Raw genomic sequence first — 25030 nt, 5'->3', positions numbered from 1 at the left:
GACAAACAAAACATTTGATCACGTTATCAGCTACCTGCAACTTAACCACATTTTGTTCTACGTATTTTACATGGCCAAATATGCATTGGGATGATCGTGAATAGACTAAATGGAGTAAAAATCTGTGCCAAAATATCCAGTGGTCTTCTAATAAAATGTAGTCACTATAAAGTCATTGATTAAAAGGTGCAATCAGTAATAGTTGTAATGCTCTCCAATGGTCATTTCAATTTATGATATACATTGATATGATAACTCTCAAATTGTGATACATTTCTCAAGCTCTGGCCACCCCTCCGCTTTATAGCAAACCAAGTGGCTTGGCTGCCATTTGGCTGAGAAGCCAATAGAATATTGTGTAATAAGTCAGACCAGAGCATGTAGCTTAATGTTGTTTTTATTAGTCACTACTGCATGAGCTACAGACATGAGGTAGATGAAGAGTGGTGGTTATTGCAAAAATATGGTTTGTTCAAATGGATTGCGACACTTCATCCAGTGTGTGTGCGTGTGTACAGACAGACCATGGATACAATCTGAAGCCTTGACATTTAAGGTTTCGGGGAAAAGCCATGCTTTAATTTCTTTGATAAATGGATCAACAAATGAATTCAATAAATTTGCATAAACCTCAGAAGCAGAACAAGGAAAGATTCCTTATTGTCCCGGATTATGGTTAGTATAGACATGCAACACATGGAGTGGGCAGCACTTTATAGGGCATTGACGGCACCAAACAGATGAGTAAAAAAAAGCCATGTAAACCAAGGGGAATGTTCACTTGGACGTCTTTAGTCAGACACACATCTATGTACACACACTAACATCAGAATAATCGCCACCGTACACTCATACAGATCATATCCCTAATTGTCAGTTACTACATCAGACAAAAAACAACCAGAAATCCTACATCTGTAGGGGATGTTATCAGACTGGACATTATTCTCTTATTGTCAACGTTCTCCTTTTCTCTTCCCCCGCTCACTGGCCCTGGCTCTGAGAAAGAGCTCCCAGAAGGCCGTTGGCCGTGCTGAAGAGGTTGATGGGAGAAGAGCCGTCTGTGATCAGGGTTGACTTCAAACCCAGAGACTGGAGCAGCTTGACCTGGGAGAGGGTGGGGGAGAAAGGGAGGGAGTGGGGAAAAAGAGGGGAGCGAGGGACAGAAACAGAGAGATTGAGGTAATATGATCATTTCTCCTTTACGTTATAACTGATTGAATAAGGTCCTGTGTTCCAGTATCCTAAAATTGTATTTTATAATGTCTTGTCATGCCAATATAGCTAATTTAATTAAATTGAGATTGGGTGGGAGAAAGTCAGACCTGCTCAGTAAAACGTTACAGTAAAATAAAACATTACAGATTGATTCTGACCTGAGCTTAAGGATTCTCCAGGTGCCATTTTTATTCAGGCAAATGTATTGTGTAGCACAAATATGACAGTATTATGGTATGTAAGGAATTATGTACCTGTAGCTCGGGGCCAGCTCTGGCCATCTCCTTCAGGGTGTCGGCGCCGATACTGTCCACCAGCTTTTTAAAGCGGTTGCTCTCTATCTCAGCCAGCTTCTGCTGTTTCTCCACTTCCAAACGATCCATTGCTGACTTATAGTTTAGCTCCTGCTCCCTCGCCTTGGACAGACGGTCCAGCTCGCCCTCCTGCACACAGAATTACAGGTAAGCTACACATAGTATGTGAACCTTTCAGCATTACACAATGTGTAGAACACCTTCAAACAACACACACACACCTGGTTGTGTACCTTTAAGAATTATACAATGTAGAACACCTTCAAACACACACACACACACACACACACACACACACACACACGGTTGTGTACCTTTAAGAATTATACAATGTACAACACTTTCAACCATACACGCAGCACACACAGCATAGTGAGAGGATACGTACAGCCTCAATCCGCTGGGCCTCAGCCTTCAGTTTAGCCTCGTTGACTGCCGCCTCTCCCTGGATACGGGCTGCCTCTGCTCTGGACTGGGCCTCTGCCTTGGCTGCCCCTGTACTCTCCACCGCCGCACTGCAACACAACGACACACCTTTAGATTTGGTATTTTGTCAGGATCCCCATTAGCTGTTGCAAAAGCAGCAGCTACTCTTCCTGGGGTCCACACAAAACATGACATAACACAGAGCATTAATAGACAACAGCTTAAGGACAGAACTACATTTAAACCAAAAAAAAACAATTACAAAAAGGCACACAGCCTACATATCAATACACACAAACCAGGTCAAATAGGGGAGAGGCGTTGTGCCGTGAGGTGTTGCTTCATCTGTTTTTTTAAAACCAGGTTTGCTTTTCACTTGAGCAATATGGAGATACAACGGAGATCCATGCAAAAATGGCTCGATATAATACTGTACGAGTTCTTGAATTTGGGGAAAGTGAAAAGACCCCTGGTGGCATGTCTGGTGGGGTAAGTGTGGGTGTCAGAGCTGTATGTAAGTTGACTATGCAAACAACTTGGGATTTCCGACATTAACATTTCTTATAAAAATAAGTAGTGATGCAGGCAGTCTCTCCTCAACGCTTAGGCAAGAGAGACTGGCATGCATAGTATTTATATCAGCCCTCTGATTACAATGAATAGTAAAATGTGCTGCTCTGTTCTGGGCCAGCTGCAGCTTGACTAGGTCTTTCCTTGCAGCACTCGACTGGACAATAATCAAGAGAAGACTAAACTAGAGCCTACAGGACTTGCTTTTTGGAGTGTGGTATCAAAAAAGCAGAGAAACTCTATTAGAGACAGACCTCTCCCCATCTTTACAACCATTGAATCTATATGTTGACCATGACCATTTACAATCTAAGGTAACACAAAGTAATTTAGTCTCCTCAACTTGTTCAACAGCCACACCATTCATTACCAGATTCAGCTGAGGTCTAGAACTTAGGGAATGATTTGTACCAAATACAATGCTCTTAGTTTTAGAGATAGCCACCCATTCCAAAACAGACTGCAACTCTTTAAGGGTTTCAGTGACTTCATTAGCTGTGGTTGCTGATGCGTATATGGTGTTGAATCATCAGCATACATGCTTTGTTTAATGCTAGTGGCAGGTCATTGGTAAAAAATAGAAAAGAGTAGAGGGCCTAGAGAGCTGCCCTGCCGTACACAACACTTTACATGTTTGACATTAGAGAAGCTTCCATTAAAGAAAACCCTCTATAGCTCTGAATCCATGATATGGATTGAAAAGCCATTCACAAGTTTAACAAGTCATGGTCAATAATATCAAAGGCTACACTTAAATCTAACAGTACAGCTACCACAATCTTCTTATTATCAATTTCTTTCAACCAATCAGTCATTTGTGTCAGTGCAGTAGATGTTGAGTGCCCCTCTCTATAAGCATCCTGAAAGTCTGTTGTTAATTTGTTTATAGAGAAACAGTATTGCATTTGGTCAAACAGTTTGCTAAGAGCTGGCAGCAAGCTTATAGGTCTGATGTTAGAAACAGTAAAGGCCGCCGTTACCACTCTTGGGACTTTGGCTTCCCTCCAGCCCTGAGGACAAAAACATTCCTCTAAACTCAGATTAAAGATGACAGATAGCTAGTGGCTATAGAGTTTTTTCAACCATACAGTTTTACAATTCCAGCAATCCATAGAGCCTTAAAAGTTCTACAGTCAGTTTCTTAACAGGTGCATTTTTAACAATAATTGGAAGAAGCAATTTCATCAAGTGCAGTGTCCGGATGCTCCTCATTAATCACAATCAGACAACAAATATTTTTAACATCATCCACATAAGAGAGTCACAGCAAAACCTTTTGTATGATCTCTTATACACTATTTTAGGCCCAGCTGTTGGAACTTTGGCTTTCCTGGATATAGCCACAATATTGTGATCACCTCATTTGATGGGTATACAGCTTTAGAACAAAGTTCTACAGTATTACTAAATGGTAAAAAAAAAAATTGATCGATACATGTGGATGATCTTGTTCCTGTAGTGTTTGTAAACACCCAGGTAGGTTGATTAATAACCTGAACCAGATTAAAAGGCACTGGTTACAGTGAGAAGCTTCCTCTTGAGCAGACATCTTGACAAAAACCAGTCAATATTCAGGTCACAAAGAAGGTAGACCTCTCTGTTTTACAACACATACACATTCGAGCATTTCACACACACATCATTTAGATACTGACTGTTAGCACTTGGTGGCCTGTAGCAACACCCCAGAAGAAAAGGCTAAGATGTGCCAAGTGAACCTGCAACCACCACAACACTTCAATAACACTTGACATAGGATAAGGCCGTCATTATAAATGAGACTTTGTTCTTAACTGACTTGCCTAGTTAAATACACACACACTTGAAGTCGGAAGTTTACAAACACTTAGGTTGGAGTCATTAAAACTTGTTTTTCAACCACTCCACAAATTTCTTGTTAACAAACTAACTATAGTTTTGGCAAGTTGGTTAGGACATCTACTTTGTGCATGACACAAGTCATTTTTCCAACAATTGTTAAGACTATTAAGATTATTTCACTGTATCACAATTCCAGTGGGTCAGAAGTTTACATACACCAAGTTGACTGTGCCTTTAAACAGCTTGTAAAATTCCAGTAAATTATGTCATGGCTTTAGAAGCTTCTGAGAGGCTAATTAACATAATTTAAGTCAATTGGAGGTGTACCTGTGGATGTATTTCAAGGCCTACCGTCAAACTCAGTGCCTCTTTTGCTTGACATCATGGGAAAATCAAAAGAAATGAGCCAAGACCTCAGAAAAAGAAATGTAGACCTCAAGTCTGGTTCATCCTTGGGAGCAATTTCCAAATGCCTGAAGGTACCACATTCATCTGTACAAACAATAGTATGCAAGTATAAACACCATGGGACCACGCAGCCGTCATACCACTCAGGAAGGAGACGCGTTCAGTCTCCCAGAGATTAACGTACTTTGGTGCGAAAAGTGCAAATCAATTCCAGAAAAACAGAAAAGGACCTTGTGAAGATGGAGGAAACAGGTACAAAAGTATCTATACCCACAGTAAAACGAGTCCTATATCGACAACCTGAAAGGCCGCTCAGCAAGGAAGAAGCCACTGCTCCAAAACCGCCATAAAAAAGCCAGACTACGGTTTGCAACTGCACATGGGGACAAAGATTGTACTTTTTGGAGAAATGTCCTCTGGTCTGATGAAACAGAAATTGAACTGTTTGACACCACCCCAACCGTGAAGCATCATGTTGTGGGGGTGCTTTGCTGCAGGAGGAACTGGTGCACTTCAGAAAACTGATGACATCATGAGGATCAAAAATTACGTGGATATATTGAAGCAACATCAAGACATCAGTCAGGAAGTTAAAGCTTGGGTCGCAAATGGGTCTTCCAAATGGACAACGACCCCAAGCACACTTCCAAAGTTGTGGCAAAATGGCTTAAGGACAACAAAGTCAAGGTATTGGAGTGGCCATCACAAAGCCCTGAGCTCAATCCTATAGAAAATTTGTGGGCAGAACTGAAAAAGCATGTGTGAGCAAGGAGGCCTACAAACCTGACTCAGTTACACCAGCTCTGTCAGGGGGAATAGGCCAAAATTCACCCAACTTATTGTGGGAAGCTTGTGGAAGGCTACCCAAAACGTTTTATCCAAGTTAAACAATTTAAAGGCAACGCTACCAAATACTGAGTGTATGTAAACTCCTGACCCACTGGGAATGTGATGAAACAAATGAAAGCTGAAATAAAATCACTCTACTGTTATTGACATTTCGTATTCTTAAAATAAAAGTGGTGATCCTAAACTGACCAAAAACAGAGGATTTATACTAGGATTAAATGTCAAGAATTGTGAAAAACTGAGTTTAAATGCATTTGGCTAAGGTGTATGTAAACTTCTGACTTCAACTGTGTGTGTGTATGTACGTATATGTATATATCTTGCAGCCTGCTGGCTCCACCCCAGAGCCTTATATGGACTTCTTGCCCCAACGAGTGGATCATTAAGCCAGGGATTTACTGGGGGATAAAAGAGGGAGCGGCCTGCACAAAGGGGCAGAGAACGGCGAGTGAAGTGTGTGTTACGGAGAGTGTGAGAAGAAAGATTTACCCCCCCCCCTCCCTCCCTCCCTCGTGTACCGAACCGGATTGGCTGAGGACCGGATTACTCCTGCAGAACAGAACAGACAAAGAGAACAGATTGTGGACTGTGAAATAGTTGGTGAATTCCCCCCAGTGTGCAAAACTCCCTAATAAACTCCCCATTTGCATTCTAATTATGCTACTTGTGTGTTTTGTTATTGAACTTGGTGATGTGGAAACCCCACACCCTTGAGCCTGCTACATATGGTGGAGAATGCGGGCACACCAAACCAAGCTCAATAACTAAAACAGACAGAGCACAATGGAAGTATTGGTGAAACAGCTGGTGGAGGCGAACATAGCACAGCAGGCTATGCATCGGGAACTGCTGGAGGAACAGCGTCAGCAGACAGCTCTCCTGCGATTTGAACTCAGCCAGGTGCCAGCCACCCAGGCCGGCATAGTGGCAGGCGCAGCAGTCTCTCGTCCCAAACCCAGTAGGTTTATACTGAAGTTGACAGAGGCTGACGACATCGAGGCTTACCGCCAAGCCTTCGAGAGGACGGCGGCTAGGGAGAAAAGACCACATGAGAAATGGGCCAGCCTTCTAGCACCCTTCCTGTCAGGAGCGGCACAGAAGAGCTATCAGGATCTGACGGCTGACCAGTCGACGCATTACGAGTGAGTGGCTGAAAAAGTCAATCCCGCGCTGGTATAGTTACACCCTGATTAGCAGGGCACAAAGATTCCATGATTGGGCGTATAATCCTACAGCGTCCATCCCGATCGTAAATGCATGATCTAATTAGCCAACTCTTGGCCAGCCCACCTGCTGAACCACTGACACCCATCGATAAAGTGGTCAGAGATCCATTTCTACGCTCTCTCCAATGTGTGTTGGTCCCCACCTCAGAATGTACATTTTTGGCCCGATGGAATGGGCCATACGAAGTCCTTGAGAAAGTGGCTGAAGTTAACTATAAGGGTCAGACAGCCGGGGATATAAGCATCTGACCCAGATTTACCATGTGAATTTTGAAATGGAACACAAATGATGTACTCTACTCCATTTCCCCGAAGAAGGCTACCACAGAGACCAAGCTGGCGGAGGTGTCACTGGGGGAGCAGCTGAGCACAGAAGCAGGAGCTGAGAGAGTTGGTCGGCCGGAACCAGGAAGTGTTCTCCAGTGAACGAGGACACACCGATTTGGTACAGCACAGCATCATCACCGAACCCGGGAAAAAGGTGAAGTTGAGACCCTACCGCATACCGGAAGCAAGGAGAGTAGCTGTCAGGACGGAGGTAAAAACGATGTTGAAAGCTGATATAATCAAAGAGTCGAATAGTGAGTGGTGCAGCCCCATAGCGTTGGTGCCAAAACCAGATGGCCCCATTCGCTTCTGCAATGATTTTAGACAGGTAAACGAAATCTCGAAGTTAGACGCCCACCCCATGCCCCGAACTGATGAATTAATAGAACGGCTCAGGACCGCCCGATTTATCAGCACGCTCGACCTGACAAAGGGTTATAGGTATGTGCCCTTAGCTCCCGAGGCCCCTGACGGGCTGTTCCATTACAAGAAGCTGCCCTTTGGGTTGCACGGGGCCTGGCCCCTGGCCACCTTCCAGAGGTTGATGGACCGAATTCTCCATCCCCATCGTGAGTATGCGGTGGCCTACATCGATGATATTGTGATCCATGGGAGCGAGTGGGAGACACATCTAAACAAGGTGAGTGCGGTACTGGCCTTACGGGAGGCAGGGCTAACAGCAAACCCAAAGAAATGTTGGCTCGGCCTGCTAGAGGCTGAGTAACCTGGGGTACATGACCGGGAGGGGATGTGTCAAATGCCAGGTGAAGATAATGGAGGCAATTCAGGACTGGCCCCTCCCCCTCGCCAAGAAGAGATACACACGTTTGCGAGGTTGACTAGTTACAACCGGAGATTTATTCCTCACTTTGCCTCCTTAGCCAGCCTGACCAATCTGACCAGGGGCCGTCAGCCCGCCCTGATAACGTGGACAGAGGAGACAGAGAAAGCCTTCCAGAACCTAAAGGGAGCACTGTGTTCTGGACCCGTGCTGGTGACCCTGGACTTCTCCAAACCAGACTGATGTGTCCGAAACAGGGGTGGGTGCCGTCCTATCACAGCTACAAGAAGGTGAGGAACACCCAGTCATGTACATTAGCCGGAAGCTGTTGCCACGGGAACAAAAATATTCCACTGTGGAGAAAGAATGTCCAGCGATCAAGTGGGTGCTGGACCACCCCTCCCTCCCGGGCAGAACTGGGGGGGAGAAAGCAGGGAAAGGTGAGGGAGTGGTTATTGAAGGGAGATGTCTTGTGGCCACGGCTCCACCCTAATCTTCCTGTGGTTGATCTTCAATTTCTCAGAGATCATTTCCCTCACTTTGTCCTCAGACTCAATCCAGGTCTCATGTGGAGATTTGGCAATTCCGTCCCGAACCATGTTATTCCACCTTGATTGTCCCTCCCTTATCAATCATTGTTATCATGGATTCACACACTTGAACTGATGTAGTCTCTCAATGACTTACAGATTGCTGTCATCTTGCCTTTCTCCTGTTTCAACTCATCGAGCTGACCCTGGGAAAACGGCAAAATGTTCTTCAGGTCCTGGACCTCTCTGGTCAGGTTGTCCATTCTTTTATTAGTTGAATCCACCAATATTTGGACAAAACACATGAAGCGGGAGGAGGGAAAACTGATCCTAGATCTGTACCTAGGGGAAACTTCACCACAGCGCCACAGATCTAACCTCCGCATTCACACAACAGCTACATTATGTTAGGAACTCTGATCTAAATGTTACTCTGTACAGCTTCGCATTCACACTACTAAGAACAGCATGATGCTAACGCTAGCCATGCCAATTCTAGCTCCTTGCTATAACATTTTTCCATCGGCAAAGCTAATGTGTTAGCTAATGATATCCCTCTGCCATTATATTTACCAAAAGCGATGCTAACGTGCATTAGTTTTAACAGCATCAATCGTCACCTGAGGGCCTCCAGCTCCAACAGCTCTTTCCTGGTCCTCTCTGCCTCCGCCTGGTCTGTGATCCTCTGCCTCTCCAGACGACCACGCGCCTCCTGCTCGAGACGCTCTGCCTCATGACTGCAGGGAGGGAAGGATGGAGGGAAGAGAGAAATACAAAGAGGGAGAAGAGAGAGGAACGGGGGTTAAAGCTTACCAAACAGGCAAAAACACCTCAGTGTGTGTGTCTGGTGGAAGATAGCCTAGCAATTGAGAGTGTTGGGCCAGTAACTGAAAGGTCACAAGTTCAAATCCCTGAGCCGAACTAGGTGAAGAATCGGTCAATGTGCCCTTGAGCAAGGCACTTAACTCTAATTGCTGCTGTAAGCGTGCATATATATATATATATATAAGCCATCGATCACGTGACACCATTCATTCCTATGTGAAGACTCAATAGCGCATTGAAGCCAAATTAAGTCTTAAGATAGCGTCTCATGTGCAGCTTGAGCTACTCCAGGAAGTGAGTTGCAGGCTAGCTAAGTGCTGCCCAATCCCATTAAATAACTCAAATTGAAGGCAGACAGTGGTACTGCAGGCTGCCATTAGCAAATCAATTATTCTTTTAACTTTTTCTGTAATGAGATTTATATCTGTGGTATTAGAATACATTATTGATACCATGATTGTCTTCAAATGATTAAAAACAAATTCAAAGATTGACCTTTTTCCATTCACTAGAATGGGGGGGAATCCTGTTTTATGCTTTCAATGCCTGCAGTACCACGGTTGGCCTTGAACATCGATGGCTTCAGAGGTGGCATTCCTTCTCCCCTGGTGCGCGTGTGTGTCATGTGTCCTACCGTGCGGCAGCCTCCTGGGAGTTGGTGGTGATCTCGATGGCCAGCTGGACACTTTTCTGCAGGGCGTCTCTGGTCCTCTGGTCCACCGGCTCCACTGACTGGATGTCCACACTGCTGATGACCAGACTGTTCTGGTGGAAGCGCAGGCTGGGACGCACTGCCAGCTTGTCATCAAAGCCAAACACAGAGGAGCAGATGATCCGGTTGGAGTTCTGTAGAGTGGAGGGGGTTAAAGAAGAGGTTAAAGCGTGGGGGTGTTATTGTTGTCTTTGAATCAATTGGCACACGGTTTCCAAAGCGGTGTATAGGCCGACCTAACTACGATAGCCAAGGGCTGGAGGCCATGTAGAATTAAAAAGTGTATTAAAAAAAATAAGCCAGAAAAGTGCAGATTTAGACGATTGAAGTGTGGGACGGACCTTGTGAAAGTCGTCAAACTGCACGGAGGCGACGGCTCCTCTGACGCGGGAGGCAATGGCTTTACAGGCGTCGCCCACAAAGTCAGGCACCGAGAACAGAGCCGCAGCCTGGGACGGGTCCGCGGGAGACTTCAGGTCAAAGTGCCTGAGTGAGAGAAAGAGAGAGAGAGATATTAAATACATCAGCTGGCCTACAGACTAGACTAAGGACACCAAATCGCAGAGGATCCTCAAACACACACACACACGTCGTCGTCCCCCACCCACAAACCCTACCAGTTGTAGCTGAGCTGCAGCTGCAGGCGTGCATGGTCGGCCGTCTCTATGGTGATGATGTCAGTGAAGAAGTCCGGCCCCAGCAGCAGACACACGGCCTTGATGACGTTGGCCCTCTTGGGCTTGTCCCCTGACAGGGAAAGCACGGTGAACTGCTCATCAGGACCCAACATTACCATCTCTGGCCCAAACACCACCCTGAGAGAGGGGAGGGAGAAAAGGAGGGAGGGAGGGAGGACAAGACAGGAGAGGGGGTGGGGAGAGAGAGGGAGGGCGAAAGGGAAAAGTTAACAGTAGGGGCCCAATGTTGCTCTGGTCAAAAGTAGTGCACTATATAGGGAATAAGGTGCCATTTGGAATGCAGCCCTGGGCTAGTATATGGGTTGTTTCTGGACAGGGCCAGTGTCTCCACATCCGGCTGTCTGTCAGCCATGTTTACCTGGCCTTCTTCTCCCTGTAGTCGTAGACCTGCACGGCAGCGTTGTGGGGCACCCTGTAGGACACCACCTTGGTCTTGTCCCGGTCCTTCATCTCCACTTCCTTGCTGCGGTCCGAGCGGTCAGCCAGGGGGTCCTTTGTGGAGGCCAGGAGGGTCTCAACATTCTGAGGCAGATTCTTCGCCCACAGCTCCTCGTCCTGCGTCAGCATGTAGGTGTGGCCAATCACAGCACGGACCTAGAGCCAGGCAGCCAATGGGGGAGAGGGATGGTGAGAGGTGGGTGGGGATTTAAGGCTGAGAAATAAACCGGTGAATGGATTCCCTGGATTACTCGAATCAGGTGTTTTAGTGTACGTCCCAAATGGCCCCCCTACAGTTCATGGTGCACTATATCATAGGCACCCGAGCAATGGAGCAGGTGCCATCCCACTTTCTTTTTTAACCAGAAAATTATCAATTGGGAATGTTATTTTCAATGATTAGTAATGTTTTGAGCTGTTCTATATTACAATACATATGCCGATGTCATAATAATTAAAGCTGCAATATATTGTGGTTACTGAAAATACATATTTCACAGTGGTTTAGATGGTACAATAATGCTTATTCTGTCAAACAAAAATTAGGCAAACTATTAGAATTTTAGCAACCAGGAAACGGTGGAGCGATATCTACATATTTCATTTTGCACACCCTCCCCCGTTGCCTCGAGATGAAAGTTTTGCTTCCCTCCCGCATGCCACTGTTTTGGTTAAGAGCCGTTAGAAAACACTAGTTGCACCACTGGTGTTTAAAATGAATAAAATGTATAAAATGTATTGTGTCGTACAGCAGGTCAGCCACCAGGGGGAGACTTGTCGAGGCCTGGTGACAGACAGTGTATACATCACGAGGGAGGCGATGGCTCCATCTGCTGGACGTGCCAGGTCTCGACGGGTGCTCCGGCCAGGACTAATTGGGAGTTTGTGAGTAATCACATTCTGCATTTGCATTCTACATCATATTTTTCCAACATTAAAAATCTGTTAAAACGTTTTCATTTGGTTACAAAAGTAACAGTCCTGACTGAGCCCCATATGCATGCAGAACGTAGCCACTTTGCGGTTATAACCTGGAAGCCAGTGCAGCTGGTTGTTTTAATCTTTTGCAGTAATTTATTTCGGGTTGGCATTTATTGAGATGGCTCATGTAATGGAAGCAGCTCTGCAGAATGGTCAATAGCTGGCAAAGCCACAAAATCAGATTTTAAACCTAACTCTAACCTTAACCACACTGCTAACCCCAACACCTTAAAAGAAGACTAAAAAGCACATTTTTGTTCTAATGAATTTGAACGATAAATAGTCCATTTTGACTATGCAGCTGACCCATCTAGCGGAAACCACTCAGTTCTGCTTCCAGGGCCAGACTCATTACAAAAATGTCAACCTGCGTAATTTATGCTGAATCTGGCAAATGACTGTGTCAAAATGGTTGCGGACCTTTCAGCAGAAAGTTTCAATTCAACAATGTTTTGCGTCGACTTTCCCCCAACCTAAACATGGACTGCCCGCGAATTCTGAAACATTGTCTATGGCTGGCTACAAAAAATGTAAACGCAATTACAGAAGCGTACAGTAGGCCTACTTCAATGCAAAAGATTAACTGTTTACCTGTTAAATTTGACTGTATATTATTAACCGCGTTGCCTATGGGATTGCAAAACTTGACATAAAGCCTATATCTATTTACTAGGTCCAATTAAGTGAGTGATGCACATGGTAATGTGTTCTATGGCTACTTCAGGAATATGAACTCATCACAAGCCAGAAAAGGTGAGGAATTTATTCTGCAATGGTTATGAAAATAAAATAAATAGGAAGATTCCTATTTTAGATTAAAAACATGTTTAAAATATTTTTGCTCTTCTCACTAACAGCAAATGGCTGAATTCTTGTTTATGCTTTCCTGCTTTTAATTTTCATAATTTCCCCCCCATTTTCACTTACTTGCCAGCTTTCAGTACAATATTTCAACCACTAGCAGATGTGCATGCACATGGTCTAAAGTTTCCAGAGAGGTGAGCACATTCTCACATCGAAATTGTTTTAATATAAATGCCAACTTTTGTGTGAAAACTGGAGCACGCACGTGTCGGGGTATATTTTGTACATAAGCACAGTTTATAAATGGAGGCCCCTGGTCCCCAAGACGTGGAGAGTTTACTGTCCACTAGGAGGAATGTGAGTGCCTATTACCATCTAGTTCAACCGTGAGCTACGGCTCTTAAGATGGTGAGTTCAATCCCAGTGCTAGGCACTTGTTTACATTTTTTCCTGTTTTAACAGCCCATCTCAAACCTTAACCAGTTGGAATGAATGCCAAAAATGTACTGTCAAGTTCTGTTTAACCTAGCCCTAACCTTATCAGTCAAAATGACTGCCTAAACTTAACGGTCGAGTTGCCATTTGGCGACGTAGCTGGGTAAAAACTCACCTTTCCTGTCTTGATGTCTCGGACATAGATCCCTTCGTTCTCGTCCAATGGGATGGCCTGTTGCCGTAGCATCACCTCCACGGCAGCCGGGGGGACGTACTCGATTGGTCCACGTAGCATCCAGCGGTCACCGGGGCGACGTTGGACTCCACCCCTCCGGGAGAGCTTGGCCCTCTCCTCCTCCTCCTCTTCCTCTTCCTCCCCCTGCTGGCAGAGAAGAGAGGAGGGAGAGAGAGAATGAGGGAGAGAGTGAAGGAGAGTGGGGGAAAATGAGAGAGAGAAAGAAAGTGTGTACATTGAATGGATTGTGTACCGGCCAAACCAGTCAGTCCTGTTAAGGATCGTTGTTGTATTTGACTATGGTCCATTTGTTTCCCCTCCCATCTGCATTTAAATTCTTCCACCATTCCCCCTCCCTCCCCCCCTCTTTCCTCACCTCCTGTGTATCTTTGAAGGCCTCTACGGCCCTCAGCACCAGGCCCTCCTCCTCAGAGAGAATGTAAACATCCTGGGTGCCCTCCTCTAAGTGCTCCCCTGGTTGCAGGAAGAACGAACGCTCCCCCTGGGAGGAGGAGAGGAGAGAGAGCAGTGTTAAATTAAAGCTAATTGGGGAAGTGATTAAAAACTACAAAAGGCAAATTAATAAACAAATGAAGTCACTGAACTTTCCTCGCCAGTGTGTAAAACAGCAATGAGTGACTAAACAAACATTTGACCAAACAAAGGAGTGTAAGACAGCGCTCTCTTTCACAGTCTCACCTTGCACACCCTCTTCTGACCCAGCTGTGGTTTACCGTCTGGTCCCACCGGGTCCAGGATCACACAGTACTGACGGCTGCTCAGCGTGGTCACGTTGACCACTCCCACCACTTCCTCGGCAACAGACGGGATGTGTGCCTCCCGCTCCGCCATGGTAACGAGCCACTCTTCCCCAGTGCGCCGGTCCCGCCCCCCAGCGTCACGGAATGGCCGTATTGCTCGCACGTGCAGTGCTTTCTGAGAGTGAAAAGAAAAACCTGAATTTGTTTAGGCAGGTCCTACAAAACATCACAAGACTAATAACATGTATTTTCTAATGAATAGAAGAGCATATGGAGTTTAATTAGGCCTATGTTACGGGTCAGTCCATTCAAATGAAATCAATAGTTAGTTATTTTGCTTATTTAAAACAGACAAGACACACCTATCCGATCACAGTCAGACATTTTATAGTAAGAATATAATGGAATATAACAGAATAAAATACAAATAATATTTTTCCCACGGGGATGTGTGGAACCACTATCAATTTTTTTAAACAAATTTTATTTTGAAACATGTTTTTTTTTAATTATCTACGTTTCATCCCTTTCCTAACCTCACTCCACCTCGTTGGAAGCAGGCATAGGATCTTATCTTCATCATGATACAGATAGAAAATAATATCCAATCACATTTTCAAAAACACACGAGTCTCATATTCATATTTCACAACCTCTGTGGGTTTTTGGAGTTGCTAATACGCAAGCAAAATAATAGGCCTAATCTTGATTTAGGCTACATTGCATGCAAAAAATATATATATGAGATATACCACCTCCACTTATTTGCCCAGCCAGAAAAACAATTAAACAAATAGCCTATACAGATGGAAATTAGGTGAAACAAAATCACATTGATTTATTATCAGTCAGTGAAATAACAGGCTGTTGGTCAGGAATAGGCTTAGGCTACTAAACAACTGCGAGTGAAGAGCAAAATAATCCAACAGTTCAACTATTGGAGACCGCCAATCAAGAGGAGGGAGGGGGAGAACAAAGAGATGGTGAATGAATAAAAAAATTAAATAAAGGGCAGGAGAGAGGGGAAAATAAAAGAGGGAGGGGGAGTAAATGGTGAAGAGGGAGGCGAGAGAAGGAAGGTGAGTGATAGGTCAAAGAGAGGGAGAGAAAGGAGGGAGGGGGAGTAAATGGTGGAGAGAGCGAGAGAGAGAGAGAGAGAGAGGAGGAATGATTGGTAAAGAGGGAGAGAGTGAAGGAGGGAGGGGAGTGATAGATAAAGTGAGGGTGAGAGAGGAGGGAGGTGTTACCTTGTCAGTGAGGATGAAAGCGTTGACAATGTCGAGGACCTCCTCATGAGCCCCTGGTAGATACGCCCCCACCTTTCTCACCTGCCACTCCTCACCTGGACAAAACACACAGGGAATCACTCAGCTAGGTAGGTGTGTGTGTGTGTGTGTGTGTGTGTAAATCTGTGTATGATAGCGATACAACATCTGCTACTTTTGTGTACATACATTATATGCACAATAAAAAATACAGTATATGTGTCTCACCAGTGACCCTGCGGACACCGCCCCTGTCCACACCCTCCTTGCGCGCTCGGAGGCGGATGGCCTGGTTCTCTTTGATCACCGTGGCCTTGATGGTCTCCAGCACTGCCACCTCCTTCCTGGGGATGTACGTCCCTATGGGGAGGGTAGAGGTCGGGGGTTAGAGAAGCATTATTAGGCAATCAGGCTGTGTTTGGAATCGGGTACTATATACTGTTTGGAATGTAAAAAAAAAAAAGTATATTTGTCACATGCGCCAAATACAACAGGTGAAATGCCTTTAACCAGCAATGCAGTTAAGAAAGAAAAAAACGTTTTAAAAAAAAGGTACAGGGACAATGTGCGGGGGCACCGGTTAGTCGAGGTAATGTAGGTAGAGTTATTAATGTGACGATGCATAGATAATAACAGAGTAGCACCAGCAATGCAGACTGTAGACTTGGCGCACCGGTACCACTTGCCGTGCGGTAGCAGAGAGAACAGTCTATGACTAGGGTGGAATGTACTACGTTTCTTGCATACTACTTGTTATTTTTTCTTGATATTTGTACTGCATTGTTGAGGGAGCTTGCAAGAAAGTATTTCACTGCACCTTTTATACCTGCTGTAAACTGTGTACGTGATGAATCAAATTGGATTTGACTTCAACAAGTCAAATTAGAAAAATTGAAAGAGCACTAGTTCTCTTGTTAAATCAATGCTCTGATTTGGTAAAAAAAAAAAAGATTTATCAATATGACCCCTGTAAGGACCGAAGTAAATTGTAATGGATGTGTTAGGAGGAGTGGTACCCAGAGAACTCACCTGGCCCTTCGAACAGCCACTCGTCTCCAGCCACCCTCTTCTCTCCTCCCACCTCCTCAAAGTCCAGCAGAGCCTGAAGGCGCAGGGCGGTGTCTGGGTAGACGATCTGCAGCACTGTCACGTGCTGGGAGATATACATACATACTTGAAGTCAGAGGTTTGCGTACACTTTGCCAGATTATTTCACTTATAATTCACTGTATCACAATGGGTGGGTCAGAAGTTTACATACACTAAGTTGACTGTGCCTGTAAACAGCTCGGAAAATTCCAGAAAATGTAATGGCTTTAGAATCTTCTGACAGGCTAATTGACATCATTCGAGTCAATTGGAGGTGTACCTGTGGATGCATTTCAAGGCCTACAAACTCAGTGCCTCTTTGCTTGACATCATGGGAAAATCAAAAGAAATCAGCCAAGACCTCAGAAAAAAAATTGTAGACCTTCACAAGTCTGGTTCATCTTTGGGAGCAATTTCATAACCTGAAAGGCCACTCAGCAAGGAAGAAACCACTGCTCCAAAACTGCCATAAAAAAGCCAGATTACGGTTTGCAACTGCACATGGGGACAAAGATTGTACTTTTTGAAGAAATGTCCTCTGGTCTAATGAAACAAAAATATAACTGTTTGGCCATAATGACCATTGTTACGTTTGGAGGAAAAAGAGGGAGACTTGCAAGCCAAAGAACACCCTCCCAACCGTGAAGCACAGGAGTGGCAGCATCATGTTGTGGGGGGGTGCTTTGATGCAGGAGGGACTGGTGCACTTCAAAATAGATGGCATCATGAGGAATGAAAATGATGTGGATATATTGAAGCAACATCAAGACATCAGTCAGGAAATTAAAGCTTGGTCTTCCAAATTAACAATGACCCCAAGAATACTTCCAAAGTTGTGGCAAAATGGCTTAAGGACAACAAAGTCAAGGTATTGGAGTGGCCATCACAAAGCCCTGAACTCAAACCTATAAAAAAAAAATGTGGGCAGAACTGAAAAAGCTTGTGCGAGCAAAAAGGCCTACACACCTGACTCAGTTACTCCAGCTCTGTCAGGAGGAATGGGCAAAAATTCACCCAACTTATTGTGGGAAGCTTCAGGAAGGCTACCCGAAACGTTTGACCCAAGTTAAACAATTTAAAGGAAATGCTACCAAATACCTATTGAGTGTATGTAAACTTCTGACCCACTGGGAATGTGATGACAGAAATGAAAGCTGAAATAAATCATTCTCTACAATTATTCTGACATTTCACATTCTTGAAAGAAAGTGGTGATCCTTACTGACCTAAAATGGGATTTTTACTAGGATTAAATGTCAGGAATTGTGAAAAACTGAGTTTAAATGTATTCGGCTAAGGTGTATGTAAACTTCCGAATTCAACTGTATATATAAAAAAAGAGATTAACACCCATGTAATAAGAATTGCTTCAACTCTCCAAACTTCGAATGCCTAGGCTTTAACTCTGCAGGCTATCACAGTGTAGCATGCAGGAGAACCAGGTTAGCACCCAGGTCTCAGACAGTTATATTATCTTTCAAAGTGAATGCCTACGCTTTAGCTCAATGGGATTGTAATGGAGGTGGTTCAGTAAACCACACCTGTGTGCTGAGCAATCCCTGCACCGAGACCTGAAGACTTGCATTAGCTCCCTGCACTGCTAACACCTAGGCTTTAGCGCTGACGTCTAACAAACAGACCGTACCTGCTGGATCTCCTCTCCAGGGTAGAGGGGGAAGGGGTCCTGGGTGAGCCGGATCTCCAGGTCGGCATGGCGAAGCTTGGCCTGTCCTGATTGGTCGAAGAGCACCTGTCCGTGGTCGTCACGAGCAACGGGGTTGAGAACCACGCAGTAGTGGCGAGGAGGGACCATGGTCATTCGCACAGGGGAGAACAGTACTCTGGGAAGGAGGACACAATACAGTCACCTACTGACTGAAATACTAGTCTACACAGATACTGTACATACTGAGTGTAAACGTGTTTGTACATGGCATATGTTGACTAACCTAAACCTGTAAAGAAACATCTAGAATGCACCACCTACTTCCACTCTAGCAATGTAATCAACCTCTATGCACCTGTTCATGTGTATGCATGTGTAAGTAATCATGTTTAAACCAGCCAGAGGAGCACATATGGATTTAATCTGGGTAAAAGATGCCATTATAAATGTGATATTTGGCAACATTCAAAGTGTGCTGTCAAACATTGTGTGACGCTGTAACCACAGCTTGTTTGGCGTCAGTAGGCTTAGAAGAAACCAACAACCAACCGCACTTGTAATTAGGTAATTACACGCAGACCTTATCAGATAAATGACAGAAACACACCAACACACACACTCCTCACCTCTCATTGTCCTGTCTGATGTAGGTGAGCGGTCCAATCTCCACACGGGCGATATTGGTGTTTTGGTCCAGGACATGGATGTAGTGGTGGGGCGGGACACGGATGATTGACGCATCTACCAGCCCCTCAAATTTCATCCCGCCTGAGCTCCCACCATTCATGGATATCATCTGGAATGGCCGGAGTGGAGAGGGTTAATGGGTATATTCAGTGACGTGAAACGTTCCGAAATATAAATAGAGCTGGCACGATTTCCTATTCTATCTGACAGATAATCATTTATCTGTTCTACACGATACTTGTCTATTTGAAAAGTTCTGTAATGTTATGTCCTCCAGAACAGGCCCCTGAAGTAGCCTGCCCTACTGCCTAAAGGAGACACTGGCCATGTTCGAGAGCATCAAACCCGTGATGTATCATAGGTCAATTGTGACAGACTGACCGACAAATAATATTGAGCAGTTAATTATGATGCAAGGTTATTTGTATGTCAGTCCGTTTCGACCCACCTTTAAAGTCGACTGCAATGTCGAACACGCCCACTGACCTCCTGACTCATTGGGTGGATCTCAATCTCCTCTTCCGACTGGAGCAATCTTACCGTAAGTGGAATGCACTGACTGCAAGTTCCTCTGGATGAGTCTGTTAAATGCCCAAAATGTCAAATGTTTCTCCCTTTCTTGCCTCTTTTCTTTCTGATCTGAAGGAGTTGACCAGGTGAAAGCTGATCCCCCATTAGGAATCCATTATCTAGCGCTCCTCTCAAGCAGCTTCTCGCTCTGCTATTTTGAAAAACTTGTGTAAGAACATGTGGCAAGAATTTGATTGGCTCCAAGCCTACTTCTGGACAAAAAATATGTCCAATAGAGAAGTGCCTTTCAGTCCAGGACAAGGCTTACTGTCACCTGTGCTCAATGGTGTAAAGTACTTAAGTAGTACTTTTAAAGTATTTTTACTTAATGCAGATATCCCCCAAAAAATGACTTATGTTTTTATAATACACTGCTCAAAACAATAAAGGGAACACTAAAATAACACATCCTAGATCTGACTGAATGAAATATTCTTATTAAATACTTTTTTCTTTACATAGTTGAATGTGCTGACAACAAAATCACACAAAAATTATCAATGGAAATCAAATTTATCAACCCATGGAGGTCTGGATTTGGAGTCACACAAAATTAAAGTGGAAAACCAAACTACAGGCTGATCCAACTTTGATGCAATGTCCTTAAAACAAGTCAAAATGAGGCTCAGTAGTGTGTGTGGCCTCCACGTGCCTGTATGGCCTCCCTACAACACCTGGGCATGCTCCTGATGAGGTGGTGGATGGTCTCCTGAGGGATCTCCTCCCAGACCTGGACTAAAGCATCCGCCAAATCCTGGACAGTCTGTGGTGCAACGTGGCGTTGGTGGATGGAGCGAGACATGATGTCCCAGATGTGCTCAATTGGATTCAGGTCTGGGGAACGGGCGGGCAAGTCCATAGCATCAATGCCTTCCTCTTGAAGGAACTGCTGACACACTCCAGCCACATGAGGTCTAGCATTGTCTTGCATTAGGAGGAACCCAGGGCCAACCGCACCAGCATATGGTCTCACAAGGGGTCTGAGGATCTCATCTCGGTACCTAATGGCAGTCAGGCTACCTCTGGCGAACACATGGAGGGCTGTGCGGCCCCCCAAAGAAATGCCACCCCACACCATGACTGACCCACCGCCAAACCAGCCATGCTGGAGGATGTTGCAGGCAGCAGAACGTTCTCCACGGCGTCTCCAGACTCTGTCACATGTGCTCGGTGTGAACCTGCTTTCATCTGTGAAGAGCACAGGGCACCAGTGGCGAATTTGCCAATCTTGGTGTTCTCTGGCAAACGCCAAACATCCTGCACGGCGTTGGGCTGTAAGCACAACCCCCACCTGTGGACGTCGGGCCCTCAGAGTCTGTTTCTGACAGTTTGAGCAGACACATGCACATTTGTGGCCTGCTGGAGATCATTTTGCAGGGCTCTGGCAGTGCTCCTCCTGCTCCTCCTTGCACGAAGGCGGAGGTAGTGGTCCTGCTGCTGGGTTGTTGCCCTCCTACGGCCTCCTCCACGTCTCCTGATGTACTGGCCTGTCTCCTGGTAGCGCCTCCATGCTCTGGACACTACGCTGACAGACACAGCAAACCTTCTTGCCACAGCTCGCATTGATGTGCCATCCTGGACGAGCTGCACTACCTGAGCCACTTCTGTGGGTTGTAGACTCCGTCTCATGCTACCACTAGAGTGAAAGCACCGCCAGCATTCAAAAGTGACCAAACCATCAGCCAGGAAGCATAGGAACTGAGAAGTGGTCTGTGGTCACCACCTGCAGAACCACTCCTTTATTGGGGGTGTCTTGCTAATTGCCTATAATTTCCACCTGTTGTCTATTCCATTTGCACAACAGCATGTGAAATGTATTGTCAATCAGTGTTGCTTCCTAAGTGGACAGTTTGATTTCACAGAAGTGTGATTGACTTGGAGTTACATTGTGTTGTTTAAGTGTTCCCTTTATTTTTTTGAGCAGTGTACTTCTACTTCACTTACATTCTTAAATAAAATTATGTACTTCTTACACCATACATATTCCCTGTCGCCCAAAAGTGCATTTTGAATGCTTAGCATGAGAGGAACATTGTCCAATTCACACACGTATCAAGAGAACATCCCTGGTCATCCCTACTGCCTCTGATCTGTCGGACTCACTAAACACACATGCTTCGTTTGTAAATGATGCCCGAGTGTTGGAGTGTGCCCCTGGTGACACAAAAAAATAAAAATGGTGCCATCTGGTTTGCTTAATATATAGAATTTGAAATAATTTACACTTAAGTATACTTCAGCAATTACATTTGATACTTATGTATATTTAAAACCAAATAATTTTACTGGGTAACTTTCACTTCAGTAATCTATGAAGGCATCTTTATTTTTACTCAAGTATGACAATTGGGTACTTTTTCCACCACTGTCTGCATTCAGGGAACCATTCTTTATACTGTCCTAGAGTGTATGCTATAACTAAAGATAAAAGATTCCCATTAGACAGTGTCCATTTGACACGCTCAGACATTTGTGGGAGCGCTCCTGAATGGTGAGAGCAAACACACCTGACATAACGACTGACGCAAACTGGCCGGACCGGGTAACAGGTACACAATGGGGGCTAAAGAGAACAAAAACTAAAGTACTACATGTCTCTTTTTATATGACAAACCTATGGACACTCCCACCATGTACACACACACCTGTCATTTACACAAATCTGAGCCAAACATGACAAATCGGTCATACAGGCACACCTTTCACAAACCGGCACGCCCAATACTATTGCTATTTCACTATACATTCCAGTGCCTCCACCCACTCAAGAACTATCAAGCTAGAGGGACAGTACACATACAGTGGGGCAAAAAAAGTATTTAGTCAGCCACCAATTGTGCAAGTTCTCCCACTTAAAAACATGAGAGGCCTGTAACTTCCATCATAGGTACACTTCAGGAGGCTGGAAATATGTTTTGAGTGGACGGATGTGTGCGTGTAGTAAAGGAGCTCATCGACGTGATTGTTTGACAATCGGATGACAACATCATGACTGGTTGTGTTTGTGTCACAGTCAAAGGTAAAACATTTTAAAAGTTAAATGACAAATCTTTACGACTAGGCCCACAGAGATCCTATTGAACTAATCGGGATTCTATATGTAACTCTGACTAGGCACATACGCAAGCTTGTGCACACATACTGTAGGACGGTGTGTCAAACTTTGTGTGCTGCTTTTTTTGCCCAGGTCTTTCTTGTTAAAGGGATTCTTTGGATCCCAATGAGACTAACCTTGGTGCTCCCGAGTGGTGCAGCAGTCTAAGGCACTGCATCGCAGTGCTAGAGGTGTCACCACAGACCCTGGTTCAATTCCAGGCTGTATCACAACCAGCTGTGATTGGGAGTCCCATAAGGCAGCACACAATTGGCCCAGCATAGTCTGGGTTTGGCCGGGGTAGGCCGTAATTGTAAATAAGAATGTTCTTAACTGACTTGCCTAGTTCAATAAAATAAAACTGCTAAAATAAATATGTCCTAGTTATTGGACTGTAGGGGGGGTGTGGTTATGTTTGTGCATTCTTGAGCGTAAGAGATAGTGCTTCCTGTTGAAGTGGCTTTAACAAAACAAAAATCTAGAAAAAGGTGTGACATAAATTGCAATTATTGCTTATGCTCCAAACCTCATCTGCCATGTGAAGTTTGTTGTCTCCACAGCAACATGTCTGGCATTGATAATGCCCTGTGTTTGAGAGGCAGACATGCATATGTAAGTGTGTGTGTCTACAAAATAAATCTTTTTAAACTTAGATTTTACCTAAGCCTGTCCTACATTGAACACCACAGTGGAAACTATAAGGTTCCAGAAAGAGTCACAGAGCATAACGTTCATCTCTGTTGCTTAGAGGCAGGGAGGAATCAAATAGATATAGCCTTTACTATCAGTGGTGTAGGAGATATGGACATAATAAAGTTTATTTGAGGGGGCAAAGTGCATCCGTTTTGCAGTGAGTTCAGTACCAGGTGATTTGGGTGTTTCCATATAGAATTAGGAAAGTGAACACAAAACATTATAGTAAAGGCTAGTTCCAATACTTTAACAGTACATTATTCAGTCCTCACTGATCCAGGCCCGGTTTCCCAAAATCATCTTAAGGCTAAATGTATCGATGAACATAGCCTTAAGATGTTTTTGTGAAACCGGGCCCTGTGTTTCCTCGTATTGCTGTGACTAATCAACTCCAAGGAAGGATGATGCATTTTCATTTGGAAGAGTAGTCCCGTTCTAGGCGTTTTATTAGCAACTTTTTAAATGTCTTGGAGCAGATTACAGAAGTTGAGAATGTAAATGTAAACCATCGACCAAGATGAGGTGTAAATGTAATTTTTTTTAAGTTGAAAGAGCAATCTGTGAACAATCTGTTTCACTTCCACAACCAACCGTCATACAAATCAACCTTGTCATTTCTTAAAGTAGAAGGTTACTTATGCACTATCTACATTTATTAGGTCTACTTTATTGCAACTATTCAATGCACTTTAGAATGGCAACCAACTAATCTAGAGTTGGTAGCTATGATAATTTCTTACCTTTGTTGAATAATTGGGCAGATTCTTCTCCTAGCTTGGCAGAATCAAATGGTCAATGCGCTCTTTTATTTTGCTTTTAATACGCTTCTTTGTGGTTGGTGGGCGTGCCGTCATTAGTTACTACAGCCACAAAGTCATAAACCCCACCTATTTCTACCATTTCTCTTCATTAAAATGTGATTTTAACCTAACTGCTAATAGTATGCCCAACACTAACCTTCAAGTTCATACGGTTATGCCGAAGGCAAGCCAAAAAATTTTTTTAATGATATAAACAGTTGACTTTGTGTCTGGGCTATCTAATGGAAACCATGCGGAAGCAATCCCGGAAGAACGATTACAAGTGACGTGGTTTACTGGACGACAGCTGTTATTTGATCTTATTTATTTATTTGATCAACTAGGCAAGTCAGTTAAGAACAAATTCTTAATAACAACGACGATCTACCAGGGAACAGTGGGTTATGTGGACATATTCTTACCTTGTCAGCTCGTTGATTCGATCCAGCAACCTTTCAGTTTCTGGGCCAACGTTCTAACCACTAGGCTACCTGCCGCCCCATTCATATATGTACTAGATACACTTGACCATTGTAGTGTTTAGTTCCTTTGCTCTAGGAGCCTATTCACGCAGTACTGACATAATTTTTTATAATGTGCCAGTCGGAACCAGGAAAGTCAGAAATGTCGCAGCACGTGTATAACTAGAAACAGTTAACAAATCTGAAATAACCGAAATTCTAAATTCCGACTGGCACATGAACGCGGCATAACCAAGTGGTACTACTGCAGTTGCTTTCTTACGTCATCCGTGGAGGATTTCCTCTAACGCGCGACCAATCCACTCAGTTTAAAATGCATCACTGT

General features: G+C 44.4%; 1 protein-coding gene across 3 annotated transcripts; it reads right to left on the bottom strand.

Annotated features, from left to right (window-relative positions):
• Nucleotides 1-381: 381 nt before the first annotated feature.
• LOC109898199 (major vault protein) lies at nucleotides 382-24917 on the bottom strand. 3 transcript variants are annotated; one of them, XM_020493061.2, is made up of 17 exons: nucleotides 24164-24290; nucleotides 19006-19175; nucleotides 18359-18554; nucleotides 16654-16777; nucleotides 15853-15984; nucleotides 15607-15701; nucleotides 14298-14534; nucleotides 13975-14100; nucleotides 13539-13745; nucleotides 11064-11299; nucleotides 10625-10822; nucleotides 10349-10493; nucleotides 9930-10141; nucleotides 9091-9207; nucleotides 1921-2047; nucleotides 1473-1661; nucleotides 382-1107 (listed from the first exon to the last, which is right to left on the bottom strand). In XM_020493061.2, the coding sequence occupies exons 2-17, from the start codon at nucleotides 19173-19175 to the stop codon at nucleotides 985-987; spliced, it is 2634 nt and encodes an 877-aa protein (XP_020348650.1). In that variant the 5' UTR covers nucleotides 24164-24290; the 3' UTR covers nucleotides 382-984. The 3 variants fall into 3 exon arrangements, with proteins under 3 accessions (XP_020348650.1, XP_020348651.1, XP_020348653.1); XM_020493062.2 differs by lacking the exon at nucleotides 24164-24290 and adding an exon at nucleotides 24646-24917 and having other exon boundaries at nucleotides 538-1107; XM_020493064.2 differs by having other exon boundaries at nucleotides 538-1107; nucleotides 13539-13742.
• Between the last annotated feature and the right edge of the window lie 113 nt (nucleotides 24918-25030).

Source organism: Oncorhynchus kisutch, linkage group LG10, assembly GCF_002021735.2.
Source record: "Oncorhynchus kisutch isolate 150728-3 linkage group LG10, Okis_V2, whole genome shotgun sequence".
Lineage (NCBI taxonomy): Eukaryota > Metazoa > Chordata > Actinopteri > Salmoniformes > Salmonidae > Oncorhynchus > Oncorhynchus kisutch.
Note: the sequence above shows the minus strand (reverse complement) of the source record. Positions and strands in the feature narration are given on the sequence as shown.